At 43.2% G+C, this 12,064-nt stretch overlaps 1 protein-coding gene across 1 annotated transcript in view; it reads left to right on the plus strand.

Annotated features, from left to right (window-relative positions):
* The window catches only part of NUP160 (nucleoporin 160), a 75,809-nt gene that overhangs the window by 10,239 nt on the left and 53,506 nt on the right, over positions 1-12,064 (plus strand). The window contains exons 4-7 of the mRNA XM_008073779.2: positions 266-488; positions 2,964-3,042; positions 3,895-4,009; positions 4,802-4,960. Coding sequence (XP_008071970.1) covers positions 266-488; positions 2,964-3,042; positions 3,895-4,009; positions 4,802-4,960 — 576 coding nt within the window. The remainder of the gene's footprint in view (positions 1-265; positions 489-2,963; positions 3,043-3,894; positions 4,010-4,801; positions 4,961-12,064) is intronic.

The following is a 12,064-nucleotide window of genomic DNA, read 5'->3' on the forward strand; positions in this document are numbered from 1 at the left end:
CCACGCCTGGCTAAGTTTTTGATTTATTGTGGAGATGAGGTCTCGCCTGCCCAGGGCATCTCAAACCCACGGGCTCAGGCAGTCCACTCACCTCAGCCTCCCAAAGTGTGGGATTACAGGCTGAGCCACCAAGCCTGGCTGAACAGCTTCCTTCTTAAAGCTTGAAAATTTTTTTACTGTAAAAGCATTTTTAGCAGTTGAGAGGAACTGAGCAAAATTCAGCTTATCTTGATTTAACAGATTTTTCTCTTTAATTACTCCACAGGATTTGGTCTTTGAAAGCCAGATGCAGTCAATATTCACTGACTTTGGAAAAGTTGATTTCAGGGATCCTGGCAACTATCAGTTAATTCCAGCAATACCTGGACTATCCCCTAATTCTACCGCCTGTGCAGCCTGGCTTAGCAGTGATGGGGAGGCTCTGTTTGTTCTACCATCTGCTTCTGGAGGGATCTTTGTTCTTAAACTACCTCCTTATGACATACCTGGTAAGAATGGGAACTGATCTTGGATTTAACTTCAGAAACAATGTGTTGCATTTAAACAGACCATAGAAGTTCAATTCCATCATCCACTACAGGAATTGTTTCTATACTACTCCGGAATTGGTCATTCATTATTACTTGCCTAATGAGTCCCAAATACTTTACTTTTAGTTCATTTATTTATTTATTTTTGAGTCGAGGTTTCACTCGTTCACCCAGGCTAGAATGTGGTGGCACGATCACACTTCACCGCAGCCTCAACCTCTTGGGCTCAAGTGATCCTTCCTTGTCAGCACCCCCACCGTCAAGTAGCTGGGACTACAGGTGTATGTCACCACACCCGGCTGATGTTTTTGTTTTTTTGTAGAGATGAGGTCTTGCCATGGTGGTTGCCAAGATCTGGTTGCCAACTCCTGGACTCAAGCAGTCTTCCCGTCTCGGCCTCCCAAAGTGCTGGGAATACAGGTGTAAACCACCACACCCGGCCTAATGCTTTACTTTTATACAGTAGATGAGAAGCTATGTAAAAAGCATACTAGAGTATAAGAAAACAAATAGATAAATATAAGACAGCTTGCCAAGTCCTATAGTAGACATGAGTTGACCAGTTGTCTTCCCTCAGATGAAGGTATTGCAATTAAAATAAGTTAATACAAAAAAGTTTGTTGCCCTGCTCCAAGTCACCACTGTTTCTGGCCTAGATTATTGCATTAGCTTCCTAAATATCTTCCCAGATCTGTCCTTACCCCTCTTCAGAAACTTTCCAGGCTGGCCAGGCACAGTGGCTCACGCCTATAAACCCAGTACTCTGGGAGGTGGAGGTGAGAGGATTACCTGAGTCCAGGAGTTCTAGATCAGCCTGGGCAACTTGGCAAGACCTCTTCTGTACAATAAATAAAAAATTAGCCAACTTGGAAGGCTGTGACAGAAGGATCGCCTGAGCCCAGCAGTTCGAGGCTATGATGGCCATGATCATGCCAGTGCAATTCCAGCCTGGGCAACAGAGTGAGACTCCAACTCCCAAAAAAAAGGAACTTCTTAGCCAGACTGATACATTTAAAACATAAGTTGGGTCATACCACTGCATTGCATAAAGTAAAGATTCTTCATCTCATGCTAAATAAGTCCACAGTCCTTAAACTGGCTTGGTGTGCCTCACGCTGCCTCTCTAGGTTTATCTTTTAATTATTTTTCCCTCCCCTTCTCTCCACCAGCCACATGCCTGTTTGCAGTTCCTTGAACGTGCCAGGCATACTTCTCCTTTGGGGCCTTTGCCTGGGATAGACAGCTACCAACTTGGCTCATTCCCTCAGATCCTTTAGGTCTTTACTCAGTGTCACCTCAGTGAGGCCTTCTCTGACCATCAAAATTGCAAACCACACACAAGCCAACATACAATACCCCTTTCCTGTCTTATTTTTCTCCACTTATTACCATTCTACTTAACTTAACTATCTCTGCTTCTCTCCACTCCCCAGTGGAATGTAAGTATCATGAGGACGGGAGTTTTTTTTAAAATTTGTTTTATTTACTGCTATATCTCCAGCTTCTAGAACTGTACCTGGCACATAAAAGGTGCCCAGTGAAAGAATGGAAAGAATGAAGTGGTTCTGCTGAGTGGCAACGAGCGCTACTGTCTGTAAGCAATAATTTCTATAAGGATGACCGGGTGCAGTGGCTCAAACCTGTAATTCCAGCACTTTGGGAGGCTGAGGCAGGAGGATTGCTTGAGCCCAGGATTTCAAGACCAGTCTGGGTAACATAGTGAGACCTTGTCTTTACAAAAAATTAGCTGGGCATGGTAATGTTTGCCTATAGTCCCAACTACTTGGGAGGCTGAGGCAGAAGGATCACCTGAGCCAAGAAGGTCGAGACTGTGCTGAACCATGACGTGCCATTGCACTCCAGCCTGGGTGACAAAGTGAGACTCTGACTCAAAAAAAAAAAAAATGTACAAGGAATATAAAAATGCTATTTTCTTTCTTTTTTTTTGAGTTGTAGTCTCATTCTGTTACCCAGGCTAGAGGACAGTGACACGATCATGGCCACCTCAGCCCTGACCTGCTGGGCTCAGGCAGTCCTTCCACTTCAGCCTTCCAAGTAGCTGGAACTATAGGTAGGCACCACCATGCCCAGCTAATTTTTTGTGTGTAATTTATTGTAGAGACAAAGTCTCGCCATGTTGCCCAGGCTGGTCTCGAACCCGTGGGCTCAGGCAGTCCTCTCACCTTCATCTCCCTGAGTGCTGGGATTATAGGCATGAGCCACCATGGCCGGTAAAAAATACTATTTTCATTGATCCAGTAATGATTCAAAATATTTTAAGCACAATATATGTAGGAAAGGTACATTCTAAAACTTGATAAGTACAGAAATGTAGAAGCCTGTCACTTATTATAAAAGCTGTTCGTAGTCACATCATTCTTGCCTTTGGATATCCCTAAGTATGATAAAGAGATGCCTTGGATGTCATTGCAGGGATAGTGTCGATTGTGGAACTGAAACAGAGTTCAGTAATGCAACGATTGCTTATAGGCTGGATGCCAACAGCTATCAGGTGAGTGGTGTCTGACTAGTAAATCAAAGGGCGGAAGAGTTTACTCTTTTTGCATTGGTCAGCCCTTATTATTGCTTCCAGTCTTACTCCAAAGCAAACATTATACTGGAGAGGAGAGGAGTCAGTATAACAATCACATTCCACCGGGCTCGGTGGCTCAGCCTGTAATCCCGTGCTTTGGGAGGCTGAGGTGAGTGGATTGCCTGAGCCCGCAGGTTCGAGACCCACGTGGGCAACTTGGCAAGACCTCATCTCTACAATAAATCAAAAAATTAGCCGGGCATGGTAGCGCATGCCTATAGTTCCAGCTACTTGGAAGGCTGAGGTGGAAGGATCGCCAGAGCCCAGCAGGTCAAGGCTGCAGTGGCCGGGAGCAAGCTACTGCACTCCAGTCTGGGTGACAGAGTAAGACTCCAACTCAAAAAAAATAAAACAATCACATTCCATCTGGGGAAAACCACACTCCAGAGTCCATTTCGTTTGCAATTGGACAACTTAACAGTAGAGATCAACTTACTGTTTATATTCTTACAATATCCAGTTCATCACTGTGTCTTGACTTACCCAAATCTAATTTTATTTAAAATTATTAAAACTAGAAAGTTTTTTATGGCTAGAGTAAAACAATACAACAGGAAACAGTATTCCGTTGTTAGGCAGAACCTTTTAAAATGTCTTATAATAATTGGTTATAAACCAAATAGAAATGTGGTTATCTTTTACCAGCATATATACTCTTGCTCTTCCTGCTAAGAGTATACGTTTATAATTTTATCATATCTTGAAATGCAAATCCTAATGATCAGATTATTTGTGATAGTAAAACTCTGAAACCCCACCTTCTGTTTTTAGGGGTGACCAGGGGCTTTCAGATCGTCCTCTCAGTCTTGCTGTTCATTGTGTCGAGCATGAGGCCTTCATTTTTGCTGTGTGTCAGGATCATAAGCTACGAATGTGGTCTTATAAGGCAAGTGCTAAACTTGTAGTTGCTAAACTTGTAAGTTAAAATAGGATTGTGGAGTGTGAGACAATTGAAATAATTCTTGCTGTTTCTCTTACAGATGATCAGATCCACTGGTGTGGAAATTATGGTTCATTTCCGATTTAGACAGTTTCATTTAGCTTTCTTTTGCATAATTTGCCTTCTACCTTTTTTCTTTTGAGAATTATAAATCCTATAGAAAAGTTGAAACAGTAATGTGAAGTACCATTCACTTAAGAGCAACAAAGGTGTTTTTAAAATGCAAGTTGGTAGTTTACAAGGTTCACCAAAAAAAGCACAGACTGAAGAGATATTTTTCATCTTAGCCCTTTAAAAACAAAAACAGCTGGGCGCAGTGCCTCATGCCTGCAATCCCAGCACTTTGGGAGGCTGAGGTGAGAGGATTGCCTGAGCCCAGCGGTTTGAGACCAGCCTGGGCAACTTGGCAAGACCTCATCTCTACAACAAATCAGAATATTAGCTGGGCACAGTAATGCACGCCTGTGGTTCCAGCTACTTGGAAGGCTGAAGCAGAAGGATCACCTGAGCCCAGCAGGTCAAGGCTGTGGTGGCTGTGAGCGTGCCACTGCACTCCAGCCTGGGCAACAGAGTGAGACTCCGGCTAAGAAAACAAAAAAAAAAAACCTTTGCTGTAAGATCTTTCAGCAGATAATTAGACAGTGGTAGATATAATGAATCTAGGCCTTTTCAAAAGGACTGTGTTTTTGTGGCCTGAATGTTCTTTGAATACCACCTGTGAATTCTTATCTTGGGCAGGACCAAATGTGCTTGATGGTAGCTGACTTGCTGGAGTATGTCCCTGTGAATAAGGACCTTCGGCTCTCTGCTGGAACTGGGCACAAACTGCGACTTGCTTATTCCCTTTCCATGGGACTCTACATAGGAATATACATATACGCACCAAAACAAGGACAGGTATGAAGCAAATAAGACACATATCTAGTTATTCTGCACGCACTGATATGTGGAAATAGCTAAAGACTCATTGGGTCTATTTTAAGCTCTTCACACCAACCTAGATGTTTTATGTTGCATATTGTTTGAAGTGATAGTAGGTTTTATGCTAAAATGTGAATTAAAAGATCATGAAGAAGTCAGTACAAAAGGAAGTAGAGGGTTTAAAGGAATATGAGGCTGGGCAGGTAGCTCATGCCTGTAATCCCAGCACTTTGGGAGTCCAAGGTAGGAGGATCTCTAGAGCCCAAGAGTTCGAAACCAGCCTGGGTGACATAGCGAGACCTCATCTTTGCAAAAATAAAAAAAATTAGCTGGGTGTGGTAGCACACACTTATTTGTCCCAGCTACTTGGGAGGTAGAAGAACTACCTGAGCCCCGGAGTTTGAGCCTGCAGTGAGCCATGATCATGCCACTGCACTCCAGCCTGGGTTACACAGTGAGACCCTGACTCAGAAAAAAAAAGAGCAACTTTCTTTCGGGCCCCCTCTTGCTTGGGAACTTTCCTGTCTTATTTTAATTAGAAAATATAGTTTATTTAGAAAGTAAATTAGAGAGAGTAGGGAGAGAAGATTCACCTCCCCCAAGTAGGGGAAGGGGCCAAAGCTTAGGAAAACATAACCTGGCCATAGCTCAAAGAAAACGTGGCCAGGCCATAGCTTGCAGAGCAATGGCCTCTGTCTTTTTTTCGTTTGTTTGCTTTTGAATCGGGATCTTACTCTGTTGCCCAGGCTGGAGTGCAGTGGCATGCTCACAACCACTACAGCCTCGACCTGCTGGGCTCAGGCGATCCTTCTGCCTCAACCTTCCAAGTAGCTGGAACTACAATTGTGCGCCACCGTGTCTACCTAATATTTTGATTTATTGTGAAGACGAGGTCTCACCATGTTGCCCAGGCTGGTCTTGAATCCACGGGCTCAGGCAATCCTCTGCCTCTGCCTCCAAGTGCTTGGGTTACAGGCGTGTGCTGCTGCACCCCACTGGTCACTCTTTTCTACATGTTCCAATCAGTTTGTCACTCTTAAATTGTGGTTCTCAAACTTTGTGGTCTCAGGACCCTATTACACTCTTAAAAATTACTGAGAACTGACCAGACAGGTGACTCACACATGTAATCTCAGCCCTTTGCGAGGCTGAGGAAGGAGGATTGCTTGAGTCCAAGAGTTCGAGACCAGCCTGGGTAGCATAGCAAGACATAGTGACATTTACCTGTAGTATCAACTGCTTGGAAGGCTGAGGCAGAAGGGTTGCCTGACAGGAAGTTGAGCCTGCAGTGAGCTATGATCATGCCACTGCACTCTAGCCTGGGAAACAGAATGAGAACCTGATTCAAAGAAAAAGGAAAGTGTAGTTTGATGACCTCTTCACCTCATCGTGGATACTCTTGTGGTTTTTTTTTTTTTTTGAGTTGGAGTCTCACTCTGTCGCCCAGACTGGAGTGCAGTATCCTCTCCTGGCCACCGCAGCCTCGACCTGCTGGGCTCCGGTGATCCTTCCACCTCAGCCTTCCAAGTAACCGGAGTTACAGGCATGCGCTACCACGCCCGGCTGATTTTTTGATTTATTGTAGAGATGAGGTCTTACTGCCCAGGCGGGTCTCGAACCCACAGGCTCAGGCAATCCACTTACCTCAGCCTCCCAAAGGCACGGGATTACAGGCTGAGTCACCGAGCCCAGCTATCTTGTAGTTTTTTTAAAGGTTAGTTGCAATGTGATATCTGAATCTTTCAATGAACTTTGTTAGATATTTATCTTGCACTCTGAATGAAGCTTACCCATGCAGATTATGTAAGTATCACTCATTGGTTGTTTGCAATATACTGATTTACTGAGTTATACTGGTCTTCTAATGTTGACACACTTTATTATATGGTAACTCAGATATGGGAGAGAGGAATCCCTAATACCACCTCCACAGCCAGTAGTACTCTAAACAGAGTAACAGGGCACAGTGTGGAGTTGTACTCATGGCTAAGGTTTATTATACTGAAAAGATACAAAGCCGGCCGGGTTCGATAGCTCAGCCTGTAATCCCAGCACTTTGGGAGACCGAGGTGAGTGGATTGCCTGAGCCCGCAGGTTCGAGACCCGCCTGGGCAACTTGACGAAACCTCATCTCTACAATAAATCAAAAAATTAGCTGGGCGTGGTAGCGCGCGCCTGTAGTTCCAGATACTTGGAAGGCTGAGGCGGAAGGATCACTGGAACCCAGCAGGTCGAGGCTGCCGTTGGCCGGAAGCAGCCACTGCACTCCAGTCTGGGCAACAGAGTGAGACTCCAAAAAAAAAAAAAAAAGATACAAAGCCACATCAGCAGAAGGAAAAGGCACTTGGGGTGAAGTTTGGAGATCAGGCAGAAGCTTCCAATAGTCCCTTCCCAGTAGAGTCACAGAAGATTCCCTTAATGCCTCCAGCATTGAATTGTGATGACATATGTAAACTGTTGTCTTCCAGGAAAGCTCAGTCTAGTCTCAGTGCCCAAGATTTTTATTGAGAAGCTATAGGTATCCTCTGCCTAGCATATGCCAAAATTCCAGGCTCCCGAAAGGAAAGCAGATATTCAGCATACATCATACTGTTTTGCAAACAGTCTAGGCACAGCAAGCCATTCTTACCAGTTCCTTACCATGGGATCACTTCCACAGTCCAAGTTTCAAGACACCAGCCAAGAGCCAGCTTTGTAAGTAAGTCTTTCTAAGGAGAGCAGTCTCAGACCTGCTGCATTAATCCTTTTTCATACAATTATCATTATTGATATTTTAGAAGAGCCTTTAAGTCACTGGGAGTCTCTCAAGCTCATGCTAGTGGATACAGAGTTTTCTAAAATTAAAAGTTTCAATTTATTTTTTATTTTATTTATTTACTTATTTTAATTTATTATTTAGTTAGTCATTTATTTTTGAGTCGAGATCTCACTCTGTCACCTAGGCTGGAATGCAGTGGCATGAGCACAGCTCACCACAGCCTCTACCTCCTAGGCTAAGGTGATCCTCCTGCTTCAGCCTCCCCAATAGCTAGAGCTATATAAGTTTATGCCACTACACTTGGATAATTTAAAAAAAAAAATTGTAGAGATGGGCTCTCACTATGTTGCTCAGGCTGGTCTCAAACTTCTGGCTTCAACTGATCCTCCCACTTCAATCTACCAAATTGCTGAGATTACGGGTGTTAGCTACCATGCCTGGCCACAACTTTCACTTTAAAACTTGAATTGTTTCACTGACAGCAAAAACTGTCAACTGTTTTTCTTGAAGTGATAGGCTCATTACATTCATTTCTTTAAACAGCTTTATTGAGATATATCACATGCCATACAATTTACCTATTTAAAATATACTATTCAATATATACAGTTCTTAGTATATTCACTGATGTGAGCAAATATCACCATAGTCAACTTTAGAACACATTCATTACGTCCAAAAGAAACGCTTTTTTCCATTAGTTACCATCCCTCCATCCCCACTTCTCTTCCCATCTCTGCACAACAGTTATTTTCTGGCTCTATAGAGTTCCTTATTCTGAATATTAATAAGTGATCTTCTATGACTGGCTTCTTTCACTTAGCATAGTGTTTTTAAGGCTTATCACGTAGCACATGCCAGCGCTTCGTTCTTTTCTATGGCTACTATAAACATTGTTTTATAAATTTTTGTGTATACACTTAGCAGTGGAATTGCTGGGTCTTGTGGTAGCTATGTGTTAAATTATTGGAGGAACTATCAGACTGTTTTCCAAAGTAGTTGCACCATTTTACATGTATGCAGTATATGAGGTTTCTGATTTCTCCACATCCTTATCAACACTTATTATTATCTGACTTTTTGTTTTGGAGTCAGGGTCTTACTCTGTCACTCAAGCTGGAGTGCAGCGGTGTGATCACAGCTTATGGCAGCCTCGGCCTCCTAGCTCACATGCTCCTTCTTTCTTAGCCTCCTGAGTAGCTGGAACTGTAGGTGCACATCACCACACCCAGCTTATTTTTTGTAGCGGCGAGGTCTCACTATGTTGCCTAGACTGGTCTTGAGCTCCTGGGCTCAAGCAGTCCTCCCACCTCAGCTTCCCAAAGTGCTGGAATTACAGGCGTGAGCCATCACACCTAGCCCTATGTGACTTTATTTTATTTTATTTTATTTTATTTTTTAGTTGGAGTCTCACTCTGTCGCCCAGACTGGGGTGCAGTGGCTGCTCTCGGCTACTGCAACCTCTACACACTGGGCTCCGGCAATCCTTCCACCTCAGCCTTCCGAGTAACCGGAATTACAGGCATGGGCTACCATGCCCGGCTGATTTTTGATTTATTGTAGAGATGAGGTCTCGCCAAGTTGCCCGGGCAGGTCTCGAACCCGCGGGCTCAGGCAATCCACTCACCTGAGCCTCCCAAAGCGCAGGATTACAGGCTGAGCCACCAAACCCGGCTTCTATGTGACTTTAATTATAGTCATCCTGATGGGTATAAAGTGTTATTTTGTTGTGGTTTTTATTTACATGTCCTGATAACTAATGATGCCAAGCATCTTTTTAGTGCTTATTGGTCATTTGTATATCTCTCTTCCTTTGACACATCCGTTTAGGTCATTTGCCCATATGTTAATTGGATTATCTTTTTTATTATTGAATTGTAAGAATTCCTTGTACAGCCATATATCACTAGATGACTGAAACACAGTTATTTGTTAAGCAGTTTCATCATTGTGCAAACATTGCAGAGTGTACTTACACAAACCTAGACAGTATAACCTACTATATACCTAGACTGTATAGCCTATTACTCCTAGGCTACAAACCTGTATAGCATTTTACTGTACTAAATACTGTGGGCAATTGTAACACAATGGTATTTGTGTACCTAAACATGTCTAAACATTCAAAAGGTATAGCGAAAATACAGTATTATAATCTTATGGAGCCACCTTGTATGTGTGGTCTCTTGTTGACCAAAATAACATATGGCATATGACTGTATATTATTCTGGATGTAAATCCCTTATCAGATATATTATTTATGAATATTTTCTCCCACCATGTGAGTTGTCTTTTTACTTTATTGATGGTGTCTTTTGAAGCACAAGTTTTTCATTTGATAAATCCAAATTATTTGTTTCTTTAGATGCTTGTGCTCTGAATGTCATACCATAAGAATCCTTATGGTAAGATCATAAAGACTCACTCCTGTTTTTTCTACTAGATGTTTTACAGTTCTAACTTTTACAATTAGGACTACAATCCATTTTAATATACCTATATCGTGTGTGGTAAACATCCAGTTTCACTCTTTTGCATATGGATATCCAGTTTTCCCACTGCCATTTGTTGAAAATAAAGTCCTAGGCCAGGCATAGTGGCTCATGCCTGTAATCACCGCACTTTGGGAGGCCGAGGTGAGAGAACTGCCTGAGCCCAGTAGGTCGAGACTGCAGTGGCTATGAATGTGCCACTGCACTCCAGCCTGGTCAACAGAGTGAGACTCCAATTTAAAAATATTTTTTTTAATTTAAGAAATATATTTATTGTAGAGACAAGATCTCACCAAGTTGCCCAGGCTGATCTGGAACCCCTGGGCTCAGGTAATCCTCTCACCTCCGCCTCTCAAATAATAGGATTTTAGCTCTATGATAAATAAAAAAATTAGCCAGACATGGTGGCGCACACTTGTAGTTCCAGCTACTTGGAAGACTGAGGCGGAAGGATCACCTGAGCCCAGCAGTTTGAGACTGTGGTGGCTGTGAGTGTGCCACTGCACTCCAGCCTGGGTGACATAGTGAGACTTCAGCTCAAAAAAGAAAACAGAAAATATAGTCCTTCCCACATTGAATGATATTGGCACCCTGGTCAAAATCATTTGCTCTTAAACACATGGTTTATTTCTAGACTCCCAACTCTGTTTCATTGCAGCGTATGCCTGTTCTCATGACAATACCATGTCTTGATTATTGTTGCTTTGTAGTGAGTTTTGACATCAGGAAGTTTTACTTTTTCTTCTTTTTTTTTCTTTCCTGAATTAGAGTCACTCTGTCACCCAGGCTAGAGTGCAGTGGCACACTCATGGCCACTGCAGCCTCAATCTTATGGATTCAGGCAATCCTTCTGCCTCAGCCTTTCAAGTAGCTAGAACTATAGGCGTGCGCCACCATACCCAGCTAATTTTTTGATATATTGTAGAGACAAGGTCTCACTATGATGCCCAGGCTAGTGTTGAACCCTGGGCTCAGATAAGCTTCTCGCCTCAGCCTCCCAAAGTGCTGGGGTTACATTTGTGAGCCCCTGCGCCCAGTTACTTTTTCTTTTTCAAGATTGTTTTGTCTCTTGTGGGTTCCTTTCAGTTCCATGTGAGTTTTAGCATCAGCTTGTCAATTTCTACAAAGAAGTCAACTGGGATTCTGATAAGGATTGTGTTGGCTCTCTAGATGATATTGGAGTATTGCTGTCTTAGCAGTATTAAGTCTTCTGATCCATGAACATGGATGTTTTAGTTTTCAGAGTATACATTTTATACTTCTTTTGTTCCATTTATTCCTAAGTAGTTCCCACTCCCCGCCACCACAGCCTCGACCTGCTGGGCTCCGGCGATCCTTCCGCCTCAGCCTTCTGAGTAACCGGAATTACAGGCATGTGCTACCACGCCTGGCTGATTTTTTGATTTACTGTAGAGATGAGGTCTTGCTGCCCAGGCGGGTCTCAAACCTGCGGGCTCAGGCAATCCACTCACCTCAGCCTCCCAAAGGCGCGGGATTACAGGCTGAGCCACCAAGCCCGGCTGATTCTTTTTGATGCTATTGTAAATGTAACTATTTTCTTAATTTTGTTTTCAGATTGCTAATAGGAAGTTTATAGAAATACAGTTGATTTTTATATATTGATATTATATCCTGCAACCCTACTGATCTCATTTATTACCTCTAACAGATTTTTTTTTTTGAGTTGGAGTCTCACTCTGTCGCCCAGACTGGAGTGCAGTGGCCGCTCCCGGCCACCGCAGCCTCAACCTGTTGGGCTCCGGCGATCCTTCCGCCTCAGCCTTCCAAGTAGCTGGAATTACAGGCATGCGCTACCACCCCCGGCTAAT

This window comes from Carlito syrichta, unplaced genomic scaffold (assembly GCF_000164805.1).
Source record: "Carlito syrichta isolate Samal-C Ts95f unplaced genomic scaffold, Tarsius_syrichta-2.0.1 Scaffold316143, whole genome shotgun sequence".
NCBI classification, from domain to species: Eukaryota; Metazoa; Chordata; class Mammalia; order Primates; family Tarsiidae; genus Carlito; species Carlito syrichta.